Genomic DNA, 25,703 nt, shown 5'->3' on the forward strand with positions numbered 1-25,703 from the left:
AGAGGCTGCGAGCTACAGGTAACAGAGCCACTATCACGGCGGTCAATGTCCGAGAGCTACCATCTTGGCTCTTGGCCAAGTCACGTCCCGAGGACCAAATTACGGACGTGGCTTGGTCGATAATGAGCTAGAATTCAATTCTCCCTGAGCTGGCAGTTGATTCTTACATATAAGTCTGGATGTGGTCAGTGGTCTTTCAGCTCGGCGCCAGGTTCTCAATGTTTCTTTTGTGTTTTTCTTTTTAGTATGTCTTAAATTGCCTGAGTATTTCGGTTGAGATGACCTGAGTGCTTTATTCCACCAGTCCACTGTCAAAGATGTTTACCCTACCCTTTTCCTTTAACCTCTTATCCCTGAATACCCCTGAACCAGCGTGGAGTACAATTGAGACGACACGGGGCTTACCATTGTCCCCTTAATACATCTAGCCTCGGGGCCCATATGTGTAGGACACCTCAACTTGCGGGTGAAGCGCATGGAAGAGCTTGCCATACCAGTACCAGAAAGCAAAGACCAAGCCATACTCGTCCAGGTCCCACGCAGCGCAGGGGCAAGAATCGGGATGGTCGCAATCAGGATCCGCAGGGATGTAGAAGCGGTTGTTCTTCAAATCCCTCGGAGAGATGGTGCGGCCAACGCCCACGGCGTGATCATCCAGGACATATTGAGGGTACCGTTTAGAAAACTCGAAGAATTTATCTGACGCAAGAGTGGTGTCGAGGATGACATGGCGGAGAGCAGGATAAGCCGACGAGACGATCCCACGAAGTTTCCAGAGGGAACCACCTTCTTCCTCATCCCCGAGCCCCTCAAACCTGCTCTGTGCGTCGAGGAGAAAGTAGGCCAAGTCGTCTATATCAGAATATAGCGGCGGCCAATCCCGGGACCCGATGCCGAGAGTCCGCCGGTGGCTTAGGGCCAGACGTTGGACGGAACCCGACCAAGAAAGGCGACAGAGATGGTTCTTCACAAAATAACAAGAGAAGAGTTGATCGGCCTGAACAATAAACTCGATGATGTCTTTGCGCCAGTGAGCCGTGGCAGCGTGCACACCATAGGGCTCCACTGTCACGCGGTTAGAGAGCCAGCCATCGAACCTGAGAATCTCGCAGCCACGCCTGAGAGACGTAATGGTTGCTCTCGCTTCCCCGTTCACATGGATAAGACCTCCCCTGATGTCGAGAAGGTCAAGAGGCCCAAATCCCTGTGCTGAGACAAGTGGGCTTCGGACACCATACGGCCCGTACATAAGCGAGCGGCGGTACAACCTGCCGTTGTGCGTGGATAACTGCAGCCAGGGTTCGGTGCGCGATACCAGACGTGCGTTCCAGACAGGGTCGGCCGCAAAAGCGAACTGAGTGTATATGTAGGTCGGGTACAAAATACGGGTATTTGTAGGCCCTCGTCCTATCTTCTTTAAGGTGTGGACGCGGAAGGGCTTCGCTGAAAGGCGCCAGATATGCTGGCGAATCTCGGGGGGAAGCCGCGCGAACTGGGGGAACGACCCGGGATGCTTCTTGATGTAGTGTTTGTCTCGTGCCTTTATGTTTGCGATGGTATCGGCTACATGCATGGGGGCAAGGGGCGAAGGCGGAGAGGGAGAGGGGGACGGAGACCTGGATCGAGGTGGGTGTTCCATTTCCTTGTCCATTCGTACGGTCGCGGTGCAGGGGGCCTGGTTTTCCGTTTGCAAAAGCTGTAGAAAAAGACTGTAGTAGGTATTGATGCTTCTGACGAGGAGCCAAGTGGGTTGGTTATGATATCTCGGGCTGCCCGTGCCTGGAAGAAATGAGAAGTGGTTAGCTTTAAGATTGATCCAGCCATGAGATACTAAGAAACTACGTGCCGTAAAAGGGTAGATAGCAATACCTGAAAACACTAGCAGGACAGTTTACCTCGCTGGAGGAAGAGGGTAAAAACAGAGTGACGAGAAAGCAGGCAGCGCCCCAATTATAAGGACATTGCGCGGGATGCAGGCAGAAGTTCAGTCAGCCAAGGTAATATAAATATAAATGGTTCAGTCGATATATCTACATCGTATATCGCTGCCTTGATATCAGCACACCCTTTGATTCCAAATAAACGCCAATTTCTCTTCTTTACACAGTAAGAACAGACAACTGCCTTGACGCAAGTTTATACAGCAAGTTCCAGAACACTAGGCACCTGCTGCGGGAAGGTGCTTGAATGCGCGCAGGGTTTCAGTTGTGTTCCCTCTGGTTGGAACTCAGCCAAGGGCCCCTGGATAATTGTCTTCAGAATCAGTATGCGGATGGAACATGAATAGAATGGCCTCAGTCAGCTTTGGAAGAGTTTGGCGCGCCAAAGTATTATAGACTGTAAGAGTGATACGTCTATAAGGTCCTGGAAAGAGCCTGATGCTTCCGCTGACGAAGGGGAATGGTCTTGAGCATCGATTGTCAACTGTCTACACGATTGTTAGGGCCCTGGAGTCTCCCACACATCATCATTCATCGTGCTTCATTTATACCACCTATCATTTCTGTCTCAAGTGCCTCTACTACGCCAGAAACAACTCGGTCTCCTCTTGCTTTACACACACATATATAGTATTGATTATATATAAGAGAACAAAAGAGCGCCAGTTTAAGGAGCAGCCACCCGAGAGCGCAGGGTTTCCGTGGTTGCGATCATCTACTTAGACTTACTATTCCTTGCCTTTAAGAAATGGCACTTAAAATTTATAGTCGGAGCCAGAGGAATAAGAAACAAAATCATGGATAAAGGGACTCTGGTTCACTCTTAGACAAGCAGGTATAATAACGAATCAGGTAAACAACAAACGACACATAATCGTAACTACACGTGAAATAAACAACCTACTTCGTATGAGTTTGCAGGTAAATATCTGGCCTTAACGAGATGGCGCAGTCAAACCTTTGCTGGCAAATGCGTATCAGAGCCTTTCCGACGTTCTTACGACGCTTGCGGATTGTCTTGGCGAAGCGGACAATACACAGGTATGTCGTCACGTTTATGATTATGAGTATCGTATGTAGTGAAGGGTTTGCTCAGCCAAGTGGTGTCCGGGACGTCCGGGACGGATCATTATCGAGTTAAGGTACGGAGCATCCGGGATTCCGATATGGCCCACTAAGGCAAGAGGACTCGGACGACGATGCAGAGCGACGGACAGGCAGTCTCGGTCTCAACCGGCAGTAGAGCCCCGGGACCCCGAGTGAACATTCCGCGATGCCGTAAATTCATCGGAAGGTTCACCGGTGAATGAGTGAAAACCGCCCATGCGAAGACGGGGTGCAAGGCGGACTTTGATCCCGGTCGGTCATGAATCGAGCCCGATCGGAGTTGGCCAGAGCCCCGAGGAAGAAAAGAAGAGGAAATAAGATGATAAAGCCATCCCAACATTACTTTGCGAGTTCGGGTTTTCCGCATTCGTATTCGTAGGTACATGCGGACTTGCTTGGGGGCGAGTTGGGGGTTAGGGGTAGACAGTGGGGGATGGGGTGGATTGAGTAAAATGGCGGGTTCTGGCCGGATTAGGAAGCGAAGACATGGACAATGTACCGTACCCGTACCGCTGTACATCGTAGGGTCTTGCGGGACTTCGCCTTACTTCGTAAATTAGTCCAGTCAAGTCGGAACGGCTTTGGGCATTGATGGGCTCGATATTATTCCTCGAAACTCGTTGGAGGTCAGACGGCATGGTATTGTAGCAAAACTTGACAGCCCTCAGTTCCTATTGGAGACGATCTGTGGCGAGGTGACGCGGGGGTGATAAGTTGATCGGTGAGAGGGGAGATGTAAGCTAATTGTGTACAAATGGGGTAAGATTTCAGGGTCTGGAAAGGCATAGGCAAAAGCTAATGCAGATGGAATGCTAACCAAGTGGTTATCTTCGGTAGCGACACGATACACGTTGTACCGTTTTCTTCGAGGCCGACTTGTTAGGTGGAAAGACTCGGCTCGGGGATGGTGATGTGGTGGTGTACGAATAAGAGGCGAGACGTGAGTGAGGGTGGGCTGATAGATTATGTAATATGGCAGGTGCTGGTACATAACAGTACGATGTACTTGCAGAGTACTTTGCAGCGATTTAAAGTCAGATCTTGCGGGGCCATCGGGTCGGGGTGTTGGAAGACCCCGAGATCCCACTTGGGCGATGTGAGACTTGCAGGGAAATTACGATTCAAGATGCAAACTAACCTCCGAACACAGTTATGTCAGCATTCAAAATATGTGCATGTGACGGCCAGTTGCTTTTCTACAAGTCCGTGCAACGTATACAGAAGTAAGAGTTGTGTCGGCGCACTAGTATACGTCAAATTGCTTATCGGGGAGAAGGTCTATCTTAATACTCGGGTAGAATTCAGGGAGTTTGCCACTCTAGTGTTCGTTCGAAGACTGGGGATGGGGACGTGGAGGCGAGAAATAAGCGAGTGGGGTGGGTTAGGAAGTATTATTAATCTTGCCCGCGTTCGGAGAGATACAAGACGCCGATGGGGACGGCGGAGTTTTGGACGAGTGGACGAGTAATTTCGTCCGCGCAAGTACGAAGTACACGACAAAGTACACGCAGGAGAAGTAAAGTGACTCGCTAAAACGGGTTCCACGCCCAGTTATCATGCGCTGAGGATATGGCTATTGCTCCTAAACTACAGGTGTAGAAGTACTTTGTACGTGTACGATCGTTTCCTTCCCGTCAGAAGTTCCCGTGTGCCAATGACGTGACTGCCGGGGCTGCACACTTTAGAGCCGGCCTGGTGTCCGATGAGTACGGTAACCGGCGAGGCGTTTGTCTTGATCTTATAAGGTACCTATCCGTCGTGAACTTGGCTTCTCTCTTATGCCATATAAATCCATTTCATCTTCCTCTTAAAGGCATTTTAGACGCGTATTTTGCAATATACACTGCCTAGAGAGATATACATCACTTTACAAAGTAAGCAACGGACTGAATCCCGCCTTCGACCCACTTTATACCAGCATTCCGTACACCCCAGGGGTGTATCTACCAAAGGATACACGGTGTTTCCCAACTGCGTGGGTTCGGTCTGGTGCTGAGTCGCGACTGCCCCTGGATCTCTCAGAGCCCCCGTTCCCCGAGCTCCGCCTAGGGGAAGGAAAAAAAAAAAAGGTAAAGAAAAAAAGAGAAAAAAAAGGAAGGAGAAGAAAGTCCGACTCTCTCCTTCCTCTCTCCTCCGCCGTGGGATTCACCAAAATATCTTCTACCTTCTTTCCTTCTCTCCGCTCCTTTGATCTTCTTACCCCTCGCCTTAATCCACCCTTCTACTATATTTTCTTTTCTCTTAATTCCTTCCTGTCACTCTTTCTTGTCTATTGCCACTTGATCAATTCCACCCTCAAATCTCTCTCCCACTCTCCCACCTCCCATCGAGATCTAGAAACCCCTTTAATAACTCGTTGAATCGGCAGCGCGCCCCGAACGGCGTCGCAAATCTTGCCTACCATGTCCGTCCCAGGACTCTCCGGCATCCCCACCAATAACGATGCCACCGCCCAGCATTACGCCGCGCCTGGATCCCAAGACTCGACCGGTACCCGTGCCACTTCGGTCACCGAGGTTGCCCACAGTGACACCACCCGCCGCGGCGACGACAAGGCGGACGCCACCGACGCTGACGGTATCGAGTTTGAAGATGGCGAGCAAGAGATGAACCGCCGCCATTCCATCGTCCAGGACCTCGCCCGGGAAATACTCCCGCGCCTCCACCACCGGTGCTCACGTCTCCCAAGGCACCAACCCCTTCCTGACCTCCGAGGACCAGGACTCGCCCCTCAACCCCCACTCGTCCAAGTTCGACGCCCGCGCCTGGGCCAAGTCGGTCGTCGACCTCATCTCCTCCGAGGGCGGCCAGATGCGTACCTCGGGCATCGCCTTTCAGAACCTCAACGTCTTTGGCTACGGTCAAGCTACCGATTTTCAAAAGGATGTCGGCAATGTTTGGCTGGGTGCCGCCGGCAGCATCGCCCGCCGCCTCTTCCCTCAGACCCAGCGCCGCATCGATATCCTACGCGACTTTGATGGCGTTGTCCACAAGGGTGAGATGCTCGTCGTTCTCGGCCCTCCCGGTTCCGGTTGCTCCACCCTGCTCAAGACCATCGCCGGTGAGACCAACGGCATCTACACCGACAAGGACTCCTACTTCAACTACCAGGGTATGACCGCCGAGGAGATGCACACCAACCACCGGGGCGAGGCCATCTACACTGCCGAGGTCGACGTGCACTTCCCCATGATGACCGTCGGCGATACTCTGACCTTCGCCGCCCGTGCCCGCCGCCCCCGCCAGCTGCCCGCCGGCCTGAATTCCACCGTCTTCTCGAACCACCTCCGGGACGTCGTCATGGCCATGTTCGGCATCTCGCACACCATCAACACCCGCGTCGGAAACGACTTTATCCGCGGCGTCTCCGGCGGCGAGCGTAAGCGTGTCACCATTTCCGAGGCCGCCCTCTCCGGTGCGCCCCTGCAGTGCTGGGACAACTCGACCCGTGGTCTCGACTCGGCCAACGCCATCGAGTTCTGCAAGACCCTCCGCCTCCAGACCGAGCTGTTCAACACCACCGCCTGCGTGTCCATCTACCAGGCCCCGCAGAGCGCCTACGACCTCTTCGACAAGGTCACCGTGCTGTACGAGGGCCACCAGATCTTCTTCGGCCACGTTGACGAGGCGAAGCAGTACTTTATCGACCTCGGCTTCCACTGCGAGCCTCGTGCCACCACCCCGGATTTCCTCACCTCCATGACCTCCCCCTCGGAGCGCATCGTCCGTCCCGGTTTCGAGGGCCGCGTCCCGCGCACCCCCGAAGACTTTGCCGCCGCCTGGAAGAACAGCGACCACTACCGGAAGCTCCAGGCCGAGATTGAGCAGTACAAGGAATCCCACCCGCTCAACGGAGCCGACGCCGAGGCGTTCCGTACCTTGAAGAAGGCCCATCAGGCCAAGGGCCAGCGGTCCAAGAGCCCTTACACCTTGTCGTACCTGCAGCAGGTCCAGCTCTGTCTCTGGCGTGGTTGGAAACGCCTCATGGGTGATCCCAGCATCACCATTGGTTCACTTGTCGGCAACACCGTCATGGCCCTGATTGTGTCTTCCGTCTTCTTCAACATGCCGGAGACGGCCGAGAGCTTCTTCCAGAGAGGCGCCCTTCTCTTCTTTGCCCTCCTGATGAATGGCTTTTCCAGTGCCCTGGAGGTAAGTTTTTCTCATCTTTCCCGTGCAAAAGAAGCAGAAACTAACCCCGCCTACCCAGATTCTCACCCTGTATGCCCAGCGACCCATCGTCGAGAAACACAGCCGTTATGCCCTCTATCATCCGTCCGCCGAAGCCGTATCATCCATGCTCTGCGATATGCCGTACAAGGTCGTCAACTCCATCGTGTTCAACATCATCATCTACTTCATGACGGGTCTACGGCGAGAAGCAGGCCACTTCTTCTTCTTCCTGCTCATCTCCTTCGTCTCGGTCCTGGTCATGTCGATGATTTTCCGAACCATCGCCTCGTCGTCTCGCACAATGTCCCAGGCCCTCGTCCCGGCTGCCATCCTCATTCTCATCCTGGTCATCTTCACCGGTTTCGTCGTACCCGTTCGTTACATGCTGGACTGGTGCCGCTGGCTCAATTACATCGATCCCTTGGCCTACGCCTTCGAAGCCCTCATCGTAAACGAATTCCACGGCCGTGAGTTCATCTGCACGCAGTTCTTGCCCCCCTACCCCGACGCGGCCCGCGAGAACGTGGTGTGCAATTCGGTGGGTGCCATGCCCGGCAGCGACTACGTCAGCGGTACCATCTACGCCTCGTCCATGTTCTCGTACGAATGGCACAACCGATGGCGCAATTTCGGCATCCTCGTCGCCTTTGTGTTCTTCTTCCTGGCCGTTTACATGATCGCCGCCGAGCTGGTTTCCGAGAAGAAGTCCAAGGGCGAAGTTCTCGTCTTCCGCCGCGGCCACAAGCCTGCTGCTCTCAAGGAAAAGGGCGGCGCCGAGGAGGACCCGGAGGATATGGTTCGCGTTGGCCCCGTCACCACGGCCGACCGGTCGCGCATGGCCCAGCAGGGCGAGAAGGGCGCCAACATCCAACAGTCGACTTCGGTCTTCCACTGGGACGATGTTTGCTACGAGGTCAAGATCAAGGGGGAGACGAGACGCATCCTGGACCACGTCGACGGCTGGGTCAAGCCCGGCACTTTGACGGCGCTCATGGGCGTGTCGGGCGCCGGCAAGACCACCCTCCTGGACTGCCTGGCTGACCGGACCTCGATGGGCGTGATCACGGGCGACATGCTCGTCGACGGCTGGACTCGGGACGCTTCCTTCCAACGCAAGACGGGGTACGTCCAGCAGCAGGATCTCCACCTGCAGACGACGACGGTCCGCGAAGCTCTCAACTTCTCGGCCCTGCTACGCCAGCCCGACCACATTCCCCGGGACGAGAAGCTGGCCTACGTCGATGAGGTGATCAAGCTGCTCGAGATGGAGGAGTATGCCGACGCGGTCGTCGGTGTCCCCGGCGAGGGTCTGAACGTCGAGCAGCGCAAGCGTCTCACCATCGGCGTCGAGCTCGCGGCCAAGCCTCCCCTGCTGCTCTTCGTCGACGAGCCGACTTCGGGTCTCGACTCCCAGACGTCCTGGGCCATCCTGGACCTGCTCGAGAAGCTGACCAAGTCGGGCCAGGCCATCCTCTGCACGATCCACCAGCCGTCGGCCGTGCTCTTCCAGCGCTTCGACCGGCTCCTCTTCCTGGCCAAGGGCGGCAAGACGGTGTACTTTGGCGACATTGGCGAGAACTCCAAGACGATGACGTCGTACTTTGAGCGGAACGGCGGGTTCCCCTGCCCCGAGGACGCCAACCCGGCCGAGTGGATGTTGGAGGTGATTGGTGCGGCGCCGGGGTCGCAAACCGACGTCGACTGGTTCGAGACGTGGCGTAACAGCCCCGAGTACGCGGCCACCAAGGCCGAGCTGCAGCGCCTCCGCGACGAGCGATCGCCCGAACCGCCGTCGGCGCTGAACAAGGAGGACGCGTCGTCGTACCGCGAATTCGCGGCGCCGTTCTGGCAGCAGCTGCGGCTGGTATCGCACCGTGTGTTCCAGCAATACTGGCGCAGCCCGTCGTACATCTACTCCAAAGCGTCTCTCTGCATTCTCGTCGCGCTGTTCATCGGATTCGTCTTCTACAAGGCGCCCAACTCGATCCAGGGCATGACCAACCAGATGTTCGCCATCTTCAACATCATGACCATCTTTGGACAGCTCGTCCAGCAGACGATGCCGTACTTTGTCATCCAGCGGTCGCTCTACGAGGTGCGCGAGAGGCCGTCCAAGGCGTACTCGTGGAAGGTGTTTATGCTGTCGCAGATCATCGCGGAGCTTCCGTGGAACACGCTCATGGCCGTCTTTATGTACTTTTGCTGGTACTACCCCGTCGGTCTGTACAACAATGCCGCGGATGCGGGGCAGACGACGGAGCGTGGGGCGCTCATGTTCCTGTTCCTGTGGGTGTTCCTCCTGTTCACGGCCACGTTTACCGACTTTATGATTGCCGGGTTCGAGACGGCCGAGGCGGGCGCCAACATTGCCAACGTGCTGTTCATGATGTGCCTGATTTTCTGCGGCGTCCTGGTCAACCCGTCGGAGATGGAGGACTTTTGGATCTTCATGTACTACATCTCGCCGTTTACGTACATTGTCAGCGGCATGTTGTCGACGGCGCTGGCCAACACGCATGTGGAGTGCGCGGACAACGAGCTGGTGCCGATTGTGCCGCCGACGGACATGGCGTGCTCGGACTACCTGGAGCCGTTTATGAGCCAGTACGGCGGGTACCTGACGCCCGACTCGGTCAACTCGACGGAGCAGTGCTACATGTGCCCGATGGGCGACACCAACACGTTCCTGGCCACGGTGCGGGCCGACTACAGCCACCGGTGGCGCAACTTTGGGCTGACGTGGGTGTACATCATCTTTAATATCTTCGGTGCGCTCGCGGTGTACTGGCTGGTGCGGGTTCCCAAGAAGAACGGCATCTTTGGTTGGAGGAAGAAGAAGCAGGAGTAAGGGGAGGTGACGGAGTAATACCCGCGGAAGGGGGAAGAAAAAGGGGAAAAGGGGAAAGGGAGAAAAGATTGGTGGATATATCCCTGGTTGGCATGGCCTGCCTCACCACACATTGCCTACGTGGCCTTTTTTTGCTTTCTTGATTTTCTCTTCCTTTTCTCTTGTTCATATAGATTCAGGATCTTAGATCCCTCCTGTTCTTGGTATGGAGTGGCTATCCGGATGGGATAGAACCCTTCGTTGTTTGCAATGACTGTAAGACGTATAATAGCGACTTGGGCTCGTACGATAATAGACGGTTTCCTAGTTGTTCAATCTGGCGTGCGACGTATTATCAACCGAGTAAAGTGATTTCTAATACTAATACACCGTGGTCCGACGATAGGTAACCCACGACGGGTGATGAGGGATGATATGGACCTATTCGGACGGATATTTGTGCTTGTAGGTCTTACTTCCGCCCCTTCCTCGGGAATCTGATATCCTGAGTTGGAATCTAAAAGCTGATGGGCCGTTGCACCGACCTGTGGAACTGATCCTGACATAGGTAGTGCTCCTAACTCATTCCACCTCGTCGTGTCTTCCAGCCGCTCCTAATCCAATGTCCAACTTGGGAGGCAGAGCTTCTGGGCAACTAAGGTGTATAGGCACAGGTCGATCCAAGCGGTTGGCCAGCAGAGCTTCCAGAACTGAATATAGCCCCTATTAGACCTTATGCAGACAGATGACAAGCGGCTAATAAACGGTCCTGCAGCCGGAATAACGCCCAAATGACGTCCGCAGCCGTCGCGGCAAAGCCTCCATGGTCTATTTGATGACATTAACGAGTTAGTTGGCGTATCAATTTATAATTCCCCCTTCAGTCAAAGGAAAACTGCATAGGGTCTGTTGGCGAATGTCCCGATGAAGCGAAACGGCTCAGGGGGGATATAGGGATTCGATTCTGGTTAAAATCCCATGCCCTCGCTATTCACGCCAACGCTGAGGATAGGTTTGACACATACTTCGCAGCATGCCTGCAGTTTGGTGACGGAGACTGGCTTGAGATCAGGACTATAGTCCTGTCAGGGAGTACGGGAGTTTCCTGCACAGCGCTTCGCCGCCACCCGTGGTAGGCTGTCGTCTGAACAAGCCCCACTGGACATTGGCGAATGTGCGCTGGCCAAGTACGAATAGGGCATTTTAGGTCCGTCCCGAGAAGCCACTTTCGAGAGTGGAGGCATTTACATTTCCTGGCACAAGTGGGAGGGACGGAAGCTGGGCCGAGTTGGCTTCTCAACCGGCATTGCGGCAGTAGAAAGTAAGAACAAGTCCGAAGCTCGGATCGTCTAGTTGGTTAGGATGATGCATTGTGGTTGTTACTACAATACTGCATTGACGGCAGTTCGAATCCGCCTCCGAGCATTCTTTTTTTCCTTTTTGTCCGCCATGAAATAAATGACTGATTTCTTTTTTTGCGTAAATAGGAAACAAAAATAATAAACGACATAAGAAGGAAAATAAAAATAAATAAAACATTTCAAACAAGTAAAAGATGGGACATATTACGATGCACTTGACACCGTATGCAGAGGGAGTACTTCAAAGTACTTGTTGCACTTGGTAGTACTTGTGGCCTCAAAGACCGCCCACTGTAGCTGCCCCGGCGATAGGTACAGTAACCTGGCACAAGTGTCGAGCCGATGTACCTACCTACGCACACCTATAACGTGGTGTTATAAATACATCGGCTCGACAGTCTTGTCTCATCACGGTAGGTGGATATCATGATTGTGCAACGTAGCCTCGAGCTCATGCATGCCCAGGGGTCCAACAACATGGACAAGAAGCGAGTTGAAGACCATCTCGACGCCCTCAGTGCTCATGAAACCCTCCACCGAGCTGTCTGCTGGATGTGCGACAAGGCTATTGAAGCCAGCAGCACGGCGGTCAGCCTTCAGGCAAGTCCGATGCCGTCCAACACGCTCAAGTGGCCACCAAGGGCAAGGCCAGCGAGGTTCTGCAAGTCATCTCGAGGCAAGGAGACGACCAGGAAACGTTACGTGATCCGGCTTAAGCGCGAGATTGCCATGGCTGCACAAAAGGCCTGGAGCTCTTCTTTGTACCGTGCCTCATCCCGTGCCTTTGCTTTTACATGGGATGTCAGGTTCTCTCGCCACAGTGCCGTAGCCGGCTTGAGGCATACAAGATCCAGACCACCGAGTATTTGGGAAGGATATGATCCTCGAAGAGAAAAGCCAGCCATTGTGAGATCGTAGGCTAGCCCAGAGCTACACTCCTTGCGATAGCCATGTTGCACGCATGATTGCGTGATGGGAATGCCATGATCGGTCTTCATTGCCATTGATCAAATCGCTGACATCTGTCGCCGACTTGATGCGCATGTACGTTGACAGCATGGAAGCCGGAGAAGGCGATAGACCCAACGGGGGATGGTTCGACAGACGCGGCGGTGCAGAGGTAGGTTGTCGGCGTGAGTAAACTATTGGAATCCACGTTAGCCTTCCAACGTATTATCGTATTTTCGACAGCCCGACGATTCCCGCACATGGCTACCATCCATGAAACCAAAGGCATGTAAACGGTTGCAGTCATATATAAGAAGCCGCTTCGCAGCCGACCTTCTCGTCAACAGTCAAGGGACACTGGTCCTCGGCACGTCCGCGTACTTTTGTTGCGCGCCAGTCTGCTTTGTCATTTCGACAAGAATGCACATGTTGAACCCGCCTTGTATCCAGCTGTCCCGGTCGCAAGGCCGAGATGTTGTCGGACCAGACTAGCGATGGTGCACCTCTTGCTCCAAAGCTGGCTGCTCAAGGCCTCGGTCGCGTGGTAGTGTTGGATACGCAGCATTCAATTGGCTTCATCCTGGCAGGCCGATTCGAGTCTTGGGAGACTCGGAAATGTCGATAGCATGATGGGCGGGTAGAAGAAGCGCAGCAATCATTTGAGAAACTTGGCTATTTCCCAGTTTGTTAGTTTTTACGGTACTTCTCAATTCCTCATTCTACGATTTCCATGGATTATTCTTTGCCGATCGAGGTGCCAAGCGATGCGTAGGCGGCGAATCAAAGGGTCGAATGTCTCACAGCAGAGTCTCGATACCAGCAAAATGCGGTCAGCCAAGCGGCCCAGAACGAGCCGCCCATGGCAGTTGCGTGTGCGCCTAGAAAGGGAGAAGCACGAGAGATGAGTGGTGACGCGGAACTCTGCATCATAGTAGGTATACAGTGTCTATATTGTTGGCAAGACGCATGTCCCCCTTCCCTTCATGCTTACGTTACCCCGTGTGTACTTTCCCCATTCTACTAAAAATGTATTTCTAAGTACTTCTTTTACATTTACCAGGGATTTCCTTAGCCCTTCGACATCTTTTACCTAAAAAGTACTTACTCTATCGCACCCGTGTCGCACGTACCGGGCCCGTTTCCGTGGTACAATAGTACACCACAGTACAACATTCAGGGGGATCCGCATGCCCGCCTGCCTCTTCGACTCTTCGACTCTTCGACCCCCTTCACCTTCCCACCCTCCCGTGACGCTCGCTTTCCTTCCATCACAGCCACCATCGACCTTTTTCCCGTCTCATACTTTCCCCCTTCTCATCTCACCCACCCGCTGTCTGACGCTGTCGCTCCGTCTTTCGACTTGTCGACACTCTACAGCAGTCATTCGTTTTGAGAAAGACTTTTTTTTTTTCTTTTTGCCCTTTCTTTTAAACGGCGACCTTATCAATCGCTACTACAGTCTTCGCACTGTTCCATTTTGCCGTTTCCCTTTTCACCACGACCAAAAGATCACGTTGCGGTCCTTTCAATACATTTCGACGACCCACCGACGAGAACGCATCGCCATTCTTCCGTCTTTGCAGCTCTGGTTGACGTCGGCAGCCCCGGTCATTTGTTCTCGGACCTGATCCATCGCCTTCGCCGCCGATTCATCGTCCCTTCGTCTGCTTCCACCACCTCGTCTTCGTCCTAGCGACCGACAGGCCTTTGTTTCGCCATCACTTTCTTTGCAAAGTGTCCTCTTGTCGAACCGATCGGGCGTCCCTCCACTGGCCATCGAGAGGCTTTGATTTGGCTACGAATTAACGACCGATACCACATTCAGCAGATTCCAAAACGACGACAACAACAACGACCTGCTTTGCTTGGCCCTGAAATTGAACCTGCCACCCGGTCCATCAGCGACCCAGCCTTTCGTCTTTCACCCGACCGTGTCCACTTCAAATACCAAAACCGCCTTGGCTTGACCTCGAGACACCTGCGCCATGTTTTCCTCACTGCCTTCGGGCGTGGTCCCTGCGACCCTGCTCCTGCTCGCCGGCGTACTGCCCTCCGCATACTCCCAGTCGCCTTATAGCATAAACACCGACGGTATGCCCAGCCCTTGCTAGTTTCTGCACGTTCTTCTCGTGTTTCCTATTGTATTTTTATTTGTTTCCTCCACTCACTTCCTCGGCTGCTTAGACGAAATCCGACAGTCGGCGAGAACCCTGGCCTACGACCTCATGCTCTTTTACGAAGGGAACCAGACCGGCCAGATCCCCGGAATCTTGCCCGGCCCCCCCGATGACGGACTCGGTGACTACTACTGGTGGCAGGGTGGTGCCATGATGGGCACATATATCGACTACTGGCATTACACCCGCGACACGAGCTACAACCACGTCATTCAACAAGGCATGGTCCACCAGGTCGGCCATAACCGTGACTACCAGCCCCGTAACTTCACCGCCTCGCTCGGCAACGATGACCAGGGCTTCTGGGGCATGAGCGCCATGCTTGCCGCCGAAACCCGCTTTCCCGATCCCCCCGAGGACCAGCCCCAGTGGCTCGCGCTAGCACAGGCCGTCTGGGCCACCCAAGCCAGCCCGGAGCGCCACGACGAATACTGCAACGGCGGCATGCGCTGGCAGGTCCCCCTCTCCAACAACGGCTACAACTACAAAAACACAATCGCCAACGGCTGCTTCTTCAACATTGGTGCCCGGCTCGCCCGCTACACCGGAAACGACACGTATGTCGAATATGCCGAGAGGACCTGGGACTGGCTCTGGGGCGTGAATTATATTGATCACGAGACCTGGCGCGTCTACGACGGTGGTCACGTGCAGCATAACTGCACCGACGTGAACAAGGCCACCTTTTCCTACAACATTGCCATTTTGATGCAGGGGGCCGCTTTCCTCTATAACTATGTGCGTACCTTTCTCTTCTCTTCCACCAACCCAGTAGGACGTGTCTTGCAAGCTGACATGGGATGATTACGCAGACGGAGGACCAGAAGTGGCTTGACCGAACCGAGAAGCTGGCCGAACGCTGTCTCCGCGATTTCTTCCCCGATGGCGTCGCCTACGAGGTCCCATGCGAGCACCGCCAGGGCCAATGCACCGCCGACATGTTGACCTTCAAGGGCTACGTGCACCGCTGGCTGGCCGTCGTTACCCAGCTCGTCCCCCAGCTCCGCGAAACCATCCTGCCCGTTCTGCGCACCTCGGCCGAGGCCGCCGTCCGCCAATGCACCGGCGGCGAGTCCGGTCGCGTCTGCGGCTTCTACTGGGCCTCGGGCGAGTTTGTCGACCCAGCCGTCGACAGTACCACGGGCGCTGGCGAGGCCATGAACGTCCTCGCCGCCGTCGAGTCCCTCCTCGTCGACAGTGCCGCGCCGCCCGTCACCAACTCGACCGGTGGTACCTCCCGTGGCGACCCCAACGCCGGCCAGAACAGTGACATTTACCGCACCTACTCGCCCATCACCACCGCCGACCGCGCTGGCGCCGGCATCATCACCTTCCTTATCCTTGCTGGCGGCCTGGGCACCTGGGGATGGATGAGCACTGGCAGCTAAACGGAATCGAGTCATCACTTCACTTTAGCCAGGGTCACCCGGCTCTTTTTCTCCTCCCCTGCCAGATTGTCCTTGCATGCGTTGGAATGACGAGACGAAAACAGGCAGGGCTAGCGGGACTAGCGGACTTTTTACTCCCTTTCCCTTCGCAGCATGTGCGGAGGACGAGACGCCGATTCGTTCACCACTCTCGGGGCCACGGACGAGACTGGGCAGATTTGGAGAGTTTTGCCTTTGGATCACGAAAAACAGACGCTGCATTCAGGGAACTCTTTCATATCCGACCGACTACTTCAGGTCTTTCTCATGGTAAGGAGATTTACTCTTCAAGACATGCATGGCGGCGCGAGATTATACATGTACAGTCGGATTTGCGCATCGGAGATGTGGCGTTTCGCAGTCTTTTCTCTGGGTTGATATTAGTTGGCTTTTTGCAGTTTGATTTTTACCTTGAGCTTTCGTTGTTTGTGACTGTACTCTTTTGACCTCCCTTTACTCAGCATCTGGAGCCCGATTTCTCACCTATGTCCCTAGTCTCTTCTTTCAGGGACGTGTTTTTGGAAGAGTACTCGATCCAGGCTGCCGGAGACCATGGAAGAAACGCTTTGGCTTGGCTTCGTTGAATAGAAATGATCGTGCATAGTCGTATTCTCTGCATGGAAGGATTAGCTTCTGGCGCGACGTGAATTATTGTTAGCTTGTTTGCTTGAGGGTGTCCTGAATATTCCCGTCTCGCCTCGTATGAATTAGAGGTGCTAGCTGGAGTAACGAGTTGACCAACGACTACTTTTGGAGAGACTGTCATGTCTACTATGTTGCGTCTCCCATGCGTCCAAATACACCATGTCCTTAGGACGAGAGGCGGCATCCATGGAATACAATACATTGTGTTTATTATAATGAATCTAACGAATGAGACAGGTAGATCGGACATCTGAACATGCTCCTAATATTACAGGTCGAGAAGGAGAAAAGGAGAAAACAGAACTGTACAGGCCATTGTCATGGCTTTGCCTCTTCTCCCGGTCCCCTCGACTGCCATCACGCCCGCGCGAGTTGCTTACCATGTACCCATCGTTAACCGGCAGACTACCTTTACAAGAAGTTGATACCCACGCCGACCTGTACACCCTTAGTGCCGACCTCACCGCGTCGCAGGACCAAGGGCAAGCTAAAGTTCAGCTCGAACCGCGCGACGGGGTGGGCGTAGACGAGGCCCACCCCGGCCGCGACGCTGGGCGGCCCGCGCACCAGGTCGTTGACAGCACCCCACATGCCACGCGCCACGGTTCCCGCGTCGAGGCCCTCTGCGACGTCTCCGTCGGCTCCTTCGCCCGCCTTCCTGCCCTGGCTCTTCATGGCGACGAGGCGGCCGCCGTTGGCGAAGAGGTGGAGCCGCAGGCTCGAATCCGGGGCGGTCCGCGGGACGGGGAGGAGGAGGTTGACGCTGCCGGCGGCAAAGACGTCGCCCCCCACGGCGTCGGCGCCATCGTGGGGGCCCAGGCCGCCCATGGCGAAACCGCGGACGTCGGTGGGCCCGCCGAGGGTGAAGCGGTCGTTGATGCGCGAGGGCGCGGCGCGGCCGGAGACGAGGTGGGGAGCGAGCGGGTAGAGCATGCCGAGGCGCAGGCCGGCGCCGAGGGAGGTGTTGCGGAGCCACGAGGACGCTAGCGGGGTGGCGGCGGAGAGCTCGAGCTCGGACTTGGAGAAGGCGACGTCGCCGCCCAGGGGGCCGAGGCCGGCGAGCTCGACGACGGAGCGGACGGCGTAGCCGGACTGGGGCAGCTGGGGGTTGTCGCGGCGGTCGAGGTGGAATACGTGGCGGAGGGAGGACTTGAAGGAGTCGCCGGCGTCGGCGCGGACGGTGGGGGAGGCCGAGGCGGCGAGGGACGTGAGCTGGCGCCAGGCGGCGGCGTACTCGAAGGAGTGGGAGGCGGCGGAGCGCGGGGAGCGGAAGGCGTAGCGGAGGGTGGCGGAGCGGAGGAATTGTTCGTGGGAGGCCCAGGGGCGGTCGGTGGCGGAGGAGAGGACTTCGAGGGCGAGGCGGCCGTCCGAGTCGGAGGCGGGGAGGACGGGGGCGCTGAGCTCGGCCGAGTAGGCGGAGCGGGTGCGGGTTCCGGCGCTGGCGTGGAGGGAGAGGAGCTCGGCGCCGCCAAAGAGGTTGCGGCAGAGGAGGGAGGTGTAGGCGTTGCCTTCGGCGTTGCCCACGTCGGTGCCGGCGTTGAGCTTGTAGCGGGGCAGTTCGCGGAGGGCGATGTCAATGTCGACGTCGGTGGGGGTTGAGGAGGGGTCGGTTTGCTGGGCCGAGTTGAGGAGGATTTGGGGGGAGGGGTGGAAGATTCCTGGATGACTGTCAGGTTGTGCTTCTTGATGGTCTTTTCTCCGTCTTGTGAGGGGAGGGAAGAGGAGGTGAAGAAGAGGTTACCTAGTCGATCGAGCTTGTGGCTGGCATCGCGTAGGCCGGCTGTGACATCGCCGAGAGTCGATCCGGAGTTGGCGGCGTCGCTGACCAGCGGACTAAAGATGGAATCGAGCAGGCTTCTTCTTGTGTTTGTCGCGCCGTGGACCTGGAGTTTGTGGATGGTCATCGGGGCCAGCTGCTGCTCTTGGAGTTGCTGTAGAAAGGCGGGAGACCGGTCAGCTGCGACGCCAATGGGTTTGGCAGTGCGGCGCGTTCAAGTATGAGCGTACCTGCAATGCATGGCGCTGATGATTTTCTTCCTCAATCTTCCTGGCATGTTCAAGGGATTGCTCGGCCTCGCGGCGCAGCATCTCGGCTTCGGCTTCGAGCTTCTTGACGGGATCAGACGCCTGGAGGGAGGGAGTCGTGTTAGCAGCGGTGTAGCGAGAGCGAAGCGGTTTTGATTCTAAATAAGGGGGAACCTACCGGGCTTTCGCCCGAGCTCGCGCTGGAAGCCATGGGCAATGCGGTGTTTGGTAGAATGCTGAAGGTGGGTGGTTTGATGATGTCTTGGTCGAGGTTGAGGACGTAGCTAGGACAGTGGTGTATGTACATGGGTACTTGCAGATTGTACTGGACCCACTGTGGCCAGTAGATAAGCCGATAAGAACTGTTGGTGGCTGAACTGTGGCGCTATACTTCGTACCCAGGTACTCCGTACTCCGACCGTAAGTTTCGACTAAAGTGTCGCTGCGTCAGCTTTGTCAGAGGGACGGCGAATGACTGAGACCACCTTGACGTTTTCATTCCGCTTCATCTCCCTGCTTTCTCCGTCGTCTGTTCTACACCACCATCTTCTACAGTAATCTCAGACAAATCCCTTACTAGTGTCGCCTTTCGTTTCGTCCCTTTTACAGCCAACTTTCCGTGTGCCATTCTTCATTTTGCCCTTTTTCCTTTTCCTTTTCCTTTTTTCCTCCGTCATCCGCATCTGACGGGCCAAGCCCGCCACTTCGACTCCGTATATACCGTCCCTCGATCGACCTCATCCGGTACGCAGAGTTCTGCTACCTATACCATGGCGGCTAGCAAGGCGGCACAGAAGCGGGTATGTCGAGCCATTCGAATGCCCTCCTCCATGAAACCATGTGAACTGCATACTGACCCAGGCCACTACAGTTGACCCGCGAGTACAAGGCCATCTCGGAAAACCCGCCTCCCTATATCCAAGCGCACCCCTCCGACTCCAACATTCTCGAGTACGTCACTCCTTTCACGCGAATACTCACCATTATATACACTACTTGGGTGCTTTTGTCTTGTACATCCATCCTGACAAGTTTATAGGTGGCATTATGTCATTACCGGCCCCGAAGATACCCCTTACCACGGCGGACAATACTGGGGAACGCTCATGTTTCCCCCGAACTACCCCTTCGCCCCTCCGGCCATCCGCATGCACACTCCCTCGGGCCGGTTTCAACCATCGACACGGCTCTGCCTCTCCATCTCCGACTTTCACCCCAAATCCTTCAACCCGGCCTGGGAGGTGTCGACCATCCTGATCGGCCTCCTATCGTTCATGACGTCGGAAGAGATGACCACGGGCTCGGTATCCGCCACGGCCATCGAGCGTAAGGCCCTGGCAGCACGATCGCGCTGGTGGAACTCCACGGGCGGCGGGTCCCACGCAAAGGCCAACGTGGCGGGGAAGGGCAACGTCAAGGCGGGCGACGGCGGCGCCAAGTTCCGTTCCGAGTGGCCCGAGGTCGACGCGGAGAACTGGGAGTGGATGCGCGAGAATAAGATCGACATTGCCACGGGGAGTCGGCCGGGCGGTTCCGGCGCGGGGGGAGCCAGCTGCGGACCCCAACTAGGCATCGGTGCGGCTGCGGGCAGTGGGCACCAGGGCCGCGCCGTGGTGGATGCCGTCGTGCAGCAGCGCGATGCCGGCACGGGCTGGCTTCATCGGAACAAGCTCCTCGTGGCGGGGGCGGTGATTTTCGTCTACGTGCTCATTGCGCGCATTCTGGGGAACGGGGAGTAGACGGGTGGCTTTTGCCTTTTGAAAAGATTCGAATTACAAGCGGCGACGCGTCCCCTGAGGTGTTGTACTGCAAAGACAAAAAAAAAAAAAGGCAGGATCTCATCCCGGAAGCGACTGGCGGGAGGGGAGAATTTCCGCTGCTCTATTTTTATTCATGGACCAACACGAAGCACGGCGTTAGGAAAGGCAGGCCACGGGACACTTTTTACTCGGGCTACCAAGGTATAGCCAAGGCAGAGGGTCCTCATGGGCTCTCTCGGGGTTGTGATAGACCGCCACTCACTCGCCCTTCAGACCTACACGGGAAGAGGGAGGGGTACTGAGCTGAGCGGATACGGGAATGGACAAATGGACACACATGAACAGATGGATAGAAGGCATGTACTTCGTATGGTAATTTTGGCATATGATCCTGCTTGGAGGTCTAGCGGCCGCGTTACACATCGCACCATGGCCCAAAGCGTTGCGTCGAGCAAGAGAGTTCAATAAACCCCTTGATCAATTTTGCATGTTGCCATCCGTAGCGTAAGTGCACGATAATGCCAGTGTAACTGAGCTGGCTCTCCATTGTTTCTCACGTGGTCTGTCCACGTCGAGTAGTGGCACGGACACTACGGTCCAAGTGCGTTCGTTGGACGAATTGACCTTTGCATCTCCGTCCTGACCACATATCGGTGCGGTGTGAATAGTCGAGTTCGGTGTATACTCGGTGAGGTGCTGGATTATATTCAAAATGAAAATAAAATAAAATATTACTACGTACGTCCATGTCAGTCCATGGACACTAGGTCGTCCCGAAGTACAGTACCTATGTCGGCACCCAAGCTAGGAGTAGCACAGGTACCTCTAGCGACCTTAGACCTTGGTTCAAAGCGCCTCCCGGTCTATTATTTGCGGGGATTGGGGGGAAGAGGGGAAAGACAGGTACCTATATTAGTCTACACATGATGTATCGAATATGTACCATGAAATTTGTGACGCAGCCCCATTTCTCTTGTTTTCTTTCCTTTCTTTTCTTTTCTTTTTTTTTTTTTTTCAATCACCGGCAGCCTCGTCTGTGGTCATAGTCCGCCGTCCTCGCTACCCACCTACCCACCCGCACACCCATCACCACCCACCCACAGCCTTACATTCCGACACCTGCGCCTCCGCCAGCCTTCAACATCCGCCGCCGTTGCGTCTGTTTTACCTAGCGACGTCTGTCGAAGCGATTGTAAACCTCTTGGCAGTGTTTCCACCCCCCCTTTTGCCGACGCCAAACAAAGACAACAAAGAACAAACTCCGCCCATCGCGTTCGATTCGTCTGTCCCCAACGGCACATCACGGGCATCAGAGACACCTGCATCATCGTCTACTGTCCTGGTCTCTCGTCTCTCGCGTCTCGTCATCGCCGTCTCTACAGATCGTATTCCTTGGTACCAAAAGTCGACCCACCGGATCATCTTCCTCTGATCTTCTCCGGCTTCCCCTCATCCCCTCGTTTTTCACCATTTCCATCCCATCATCTGGCGCCCATCGCTGGCTTCGTCCATCTTTTCCCTGCTCCATATCTCATATCCAGGGCCTTTCATTGCGCTATACTCGCCATACCATCGCAGACACTCTCTCCAATACCTCAACGTCCACCGCCTAACGTCTACCGCCCACCGCCCACCGCCCACCGCCCCGTCCATATATCCCAGGCAGTCTGTGACGCAACATCCAGCGCGCAGATCTGTCGTAACATGCTTACCTCTTCCCGACGTCGACGCATCTAAGAGTTGAGTAGCTCCAGGTCCCGCCTCAAGCCCGCTGTTTCCCCTTTCCGACCTGGAGTCTCGCTCGCCTTTCGCCCTACTCGTCGCAACGCGCTCAAGCTTCTTTCGATTTGCCCACCGGGCCGCACGCCACATCACCACTTGGCCCGTTCGCCTTTACCCGTTACAACGATGCCACCACGTCCCAACGGCTCCGGCGCTGGTGCCGCAAAGGAAAAGGGCGTTCCGGCCCCGAACCGTGGTGTCGTCCCCGTTATCCCCCTGCCCTATATCAAGAGCCGTGGCAGGGGCAAGCAGTCTTCCGTTTCCGCCGCCCGGCCCGCCGCCAATGGCTCTTCCCTCAAGATCCAGCATAACGCTGAGCTTGCCGAACCTGCCACCCCGGAAACTGTTGCAACCGACATGAGCAAGGATTCCAAACAATCGCAGGAAGGCACCGTTGGTGGGGAACCCGCTGTTGTTCCTGCAGCTCCTCCTGCAGCTGCCGTGGAGACCAAGTCTGGTAAGCGTTTTCTTCCTTCCCTTCCTCTCCATTCCCATCTACCTAAAACTCGTCACTACCTGTAATACCTGATTTTAATTGTTATTCCTCTCGCGTGATAGTCAATCACGTTGCCGAGACCACACCCGCCGCAAGCTCGTCCGCTACCCCCGAACCGGTCACATCCGTACAAGCCCCCGAACCTGTTGTCTCCCAAACTGCACAGGAGCCCGATTTCGGTTCGTTCCCCTTCCACCTCATCTATCCTTCGCCCTTTGCCGTCACTGCGACTGACCCGCATTTAGGCCAACCCATTGCTTCCACTTCTGATAGGGAAAAAAATACTGCCATAAGCACTGCTCCTGCACCTGCACCGCTACCTGCTGCTTCTGGTGCTCCTGCCAAGGGTAAGCTGCCTCTCGTTGTGCTGTCCTGTCCCTTCACACATTTTTTGCTAACGGCTTGGTTTTCAGGCACGTCTGTCGTCTCGAATACCGCTCCGGTTGGCCAACCAATGGCTCCTTCTCAGCCGCCTCCCGTCGTCCCCCCGAGCCGCTACACCATGCCTCCCGCCTTCCAGCCGGCTCCTCGCCCTCTCGGACCTCCCACCAATGGCGATTCGATCCGCGGTCCTCGTCACGGTGTCAATGGCCCCAGCATGCATCACCCGCACCCCAGCAACGGCAGCCTGCAGTTTGGCGGCTTTGGTTCCAACAGCTCATCTCCTGCCCCGCCTCATTCGGCCGGCTTCGGACCGCCGCCTGGTCTCCCGGGTCATCCCGATGGTAGGCGCGCCTTTCACAGCCACAGCCACAGCCACAGCCACAGCCACGCCCATATGCACGGCCACTCGTACGGCCATGGTCCTGGTGCTCCGGGTCCTGGTTTCCCCCCCATGGTTCCCTACGGCGCCGAGTTCGTCCCTGGACCTACTACGAGCGCCGACGGCTACGGTCGCCCTCTACCCGCTCCGACCGGCATTGAGCCCTTCGTCCCTCGCGGTGCCAACAACTACGGCCCCGGCCCGTCTACGCCTCATAGTTTCCAGGAGTCGCAGTCGTCCAACCAGCCCGACGACGCCAATCTCTTCGGCCACTTTCACACACCTGCCAATCTCAATGGCATCGCCGTCGGTGGTGGCAGCGATGACCGCGGCCAGCCGCGGCAGCAGCGTGCGGTCCCCGGTTATGGAGGACCCCCTCCTCCTCACCAGGCGATGATGGCCGGCCACATGCCCCCGCCTCCCATGATGCAGCCGAGACGGGATGCGCCGGACGACGGGCTGGTCGCCTTCTTGCAATCCCAGTTCCAGGACCCGGCCTTGACCGACTGCGTGCTGGAATTACGCTACACGGATGACCGTGCACCGCCGGTACGCATCCCTGCTCATCGCTTGGTACTTGCTCGGAGCCGCGCTCTCGGCAGCCTCCTGCATAACGCCAGTGCCACCGGCGATTCGAGCCCGTCGGGAGCCGCGAACCGTATTATCGTGCTGCAGTCTGACGACAAATATCTCCGCTCCGACGCTTTCTGGATGGCCGTCCAACGTCTCTATGGTTTCCCGCTCCTCGAGGTCCCTGAACCGGCTGGCATGGGCGACGAGGGCCTGACTATGGCAGGAACGACCGATAGCCGATTCGACTTTGCGCTGGGCTACGCCGCCGCCGGTCATCTCTTGAGTTGGACGCCGGTCGTCGTTCGCGGCCTCGATATCGCGTCGCGTCAACTCACGTGGACCGCTCTCGAGAAGGCCCTTACCTTTGCCCTGGGCGACGTGGCTGACCGGGCGTCGGCCGACGGCCATACCCGGTTCACGTACGGCGAGGTGGTTCAAATGATCATGGACGGCATCGTCTCGTTTATCATCAACAACTTCCCCGCTTTCTTCCGCCTCGATACGTCCGTCGCCGACCCCGAGGGTTTTGCGCGGATTCCTCCTGTCCCGGTGGCGTCGGCCAAGGCGACGACGACCACTACCACCACCACCAACGGGCCGACTATTGCGCGCGGTACGTCAGTTCGCTTGGCGCAGGGTCGTTGGCCGCGTCCCACGCACATCAAGTTTGGGGACATTAACGATACCCCGGCTGGGCAAGAGGGCGGCAACGCCGGCACTGGCGGCACTGATGCGGGTCCTCCGCTCACGGCCGAGCAGCGCACGGTCAACGCCACCCTTTCCAGGGTCCTCCTGAACCTGCCATTTGCGTACCTGAAGCCGGTGCTGGAGTCGACGGGGTACAGCGTCCCCGGGTGGGCCAGCTCGGAGATGCGACACCAGATCATGGTGAGCGTCGTGTCGGAGCGGGAGGCTCGTCGGGCTCGCGCGCTCGATGCCGTCCGCGAAGGCCGGGTACCCCACGCTGCGGAGATCCGACGCGGCCTCGAGAGGGTTGAGCCGCGCCACGGCGGCGGCGTCTGGCACGCCCTCGGCTGGCAGGAGGAGGTGGTTCCCTACCGGGGAGACGCCCCCTCTCTGGTACGCAACTGGGTACCACTGTCGCCGGCGGGCTCTGAAGCCACGGCCACGGCACCTATGGCCTCTTACCCCTAATGTCCGACCATTGTTGACGTGACGACCACACGCAACTAAGAAAAAAGAAGAAACGAAACACAGACCGAGCGGCCTGACGAGTTATGATTGACACACCGAGGGGAGAGCCAAAATCAAGCAAAAAGAAAGAAGACTACGGAAAGGCAGTGAGTCGACGCCGTGTATGAAGCGGATCACATGTCTTTTCCGCATAATGAGGACACAAAAAGCACGTATTTCCCGGTCGGGCCACTTTGATATTATCGGGGGGATTGGTCCGCTTTTCTTTTTTTGCCTTTTACTGTAATTTCTGCCATGGGAGTCGCGTGTTCTCGTGATTGGAGGGGGGATATTTGTGTCCTCCCGGTGCGGACGTGCGTCCTTCCCCATGACGGAACAACAAAAAAGTACCCGATTCTCTCCGTTTTGGTTTTCATTTTACTTGCTTGTTACGCGGATATGGGGGACTGAAGAGTCGGGGAAGAGGGAGGCCACTTTGTGTCTATCTCATGCGAATTTCACCGCCGGGTGGGCGATTGTGGACGGAGAAAATATTATCGAAAGG

General features: G+C 56.2%; 7 protein-coding genes and 1 non-coding gene across 8 annotated transcripts; 5 read left to right on the top strand and 3 right to left on the bottom strand.

Moving 5' to 3' along the window:
* Positions 1-424: 424 nt before the first annotated feature.
* ACRALDRAFT_206016 (uncharacterized protein) lies at positions 425-2,655 on the bottom strand (the record flags this gene model as incomplete). Its single annotated transcript, XM_071021906.1, has 8 exons — positions 425-1,779; positions 1,880-1,899; positions 2,066-2,097; positions 2,167-2,293; positions 2,393-2,405; positions 2,435-2,454; positions 2,526-2,551; positions 2,623-2,655. The coding sequence occupies 8 exons, from the start codon at positions 2,653-2,655 to the stop codon at positions 425-427; spliced, it is 1,626 nt and encodes a 541-aa protein (XP_070878952.1).
* Positions 2,656-5,180: 2,525 nt separating this feature from the next.
* Positions 5,181-10,394, top strand: ACRALDRAFT_1073982 (uncharacterized protein). Its single transcript, XM_071018182.1, has 3 exons — positions 5,181-5,631; positions 5,681-7,199; positions 7,258-10,394. Exons 1-3 carry the CDS (start codon positions 5,450-5,452, stop codon positions 10,066-10,068), a joined length of 4,512 nt encoding a protein of 1,503 aa, XP_070878953.1. The 5' UTR covers positions 5,181-5,449; the 3' UTR covers positions 10,069-10,394.
* On the bottom strand, positions 10,252-11,498 carry ACRALDRAFT_206013 (uncharacterized protein; the record flags this gene model as incomplete). The annotated part of the gene is made up of 11 exons (XM_071021904.1): positions 10,252-10,303; positions 10,344-10,371; positions 10,463-10,592; positions 10,639-10,677; positions 10,720-10,748; positions 10,798-10,875; positions 10,944-10,985; positions 11,069-11,104; positions 11,159-11,205; positions 11,308-11,396; positions 11,439-11,498. The coding sequence occupies 11 exons, from the start codon at positions 11,496-11,498 to the stop codon at positions 10,252-10,254; spliced, it is 630 nt and encodes a 209-aa protein (XP_070878954.1).
* On the top strand, positions 11,386-11,472 carry ACRALDRAFT_t6. Its single transcript has one exon. It is a non-coding gene; the product is annotated as a tRNA-His (tRNA).
* A 2,843-nt stretch (positions 11,499-14,341) lies between the features above and the next one.
* ACRALDRAFT_2024029 (glycoside hydrolase family 76 protein) lies at positions 14,342-15,921 on the top strand (the record flags this gene model as incomplete). The annotated part of the gene is made up of 3 exons (XM_071020185.1): positions 14,342-14,447; positions 14,541-15,271; positions 15,346-15,921. The coding sequence occupies 3 exons, from the start codon at positions 14,342-14,344 to the stop codon at positions 15,919-15,921; spliced, it is 1,413 nt and encodes a 470-aa protein (XP_070878955.1).
* Positions 15,922-17,016: 1,095 nt separating this feature from the next.
* Positions 17,017-18,841, bottom strand: ACRALDRAFT_2038691 (uncharacterized protein; the record flags this gene model as incomplete). The annotated part of the gene is made up of 4 exons (XM_071020899.1): positions 17,017-18,263; positions 18,347-18,536; positions 18,613-18,732; positions 18,809-18,841. The coding sequence occupies 4 exons, from the start codon at positions 18,839-18,841 to the stop codon at positions 17,017-17,019; spliced, it is 1,590 nt and encodes a 529-aa protein (XP_070878956.1).
* A 330-nt stretch (positions 18,842-19,171) lies between these two features.
* Positions 19,172-21,104, top strand: ACRALDRAFT_2116119 (uncharacterized protein). The gene is made up of 3 exons (XM_071023741.1): positions 19,172-19,430; positions 19,502-19,581; positions 19,670-21,104. The coding sequence occupies exons 1-3, from the start codon at positions 19,401-19,403 to the stop codon at positions 20,367-20,369; spliced, it is 810 nt and encodes a 269-aa protein (XP_070878957.1). The 5' UTR covers positions 19,172-19,400; the 3' UTR covers positions 20,370-21,104.
* A 1,194-nt stretch (positions 21,105-22,298) lies between these two features.
* Positions 22,299-25,159, top strand: ACRALDRAFT_2038694 (uncharacterized protein; the record flags this gene model as incomplete). Its single annotated transcript, XM_071020900.1, has 3 exons — positions 22,299-22,629; positions 22,914-23,015; positions 23,082-25,159. 3 exons carry the CDS (start codon positions 22,299-22,301, stop codon positions 25,157-25,159), a joined length of 2,511 nt encoding a protein of 836 aa, XP_070878958.1.
* Positions 25,160-25,703: the final 544 nt, after the last annotated feature.

Source organism: Sodiomyces alcalophilus (genome assembly GCF_042370955.1).
Source record: "Sodiomyces alcalophilus JCM 7366 unplaced genomic scaffold ACRALscaffold_1, whole genome shotgun sequence".
Classification (NCBI taxonomy): domain Eukaryota; kingdom Fungi; phylum Ascomycota; class Sordariomycetes; order Glomerellales; family Plectosphaerellaceae; genus Sodiomyces; species Sodiomyces alcalophilus.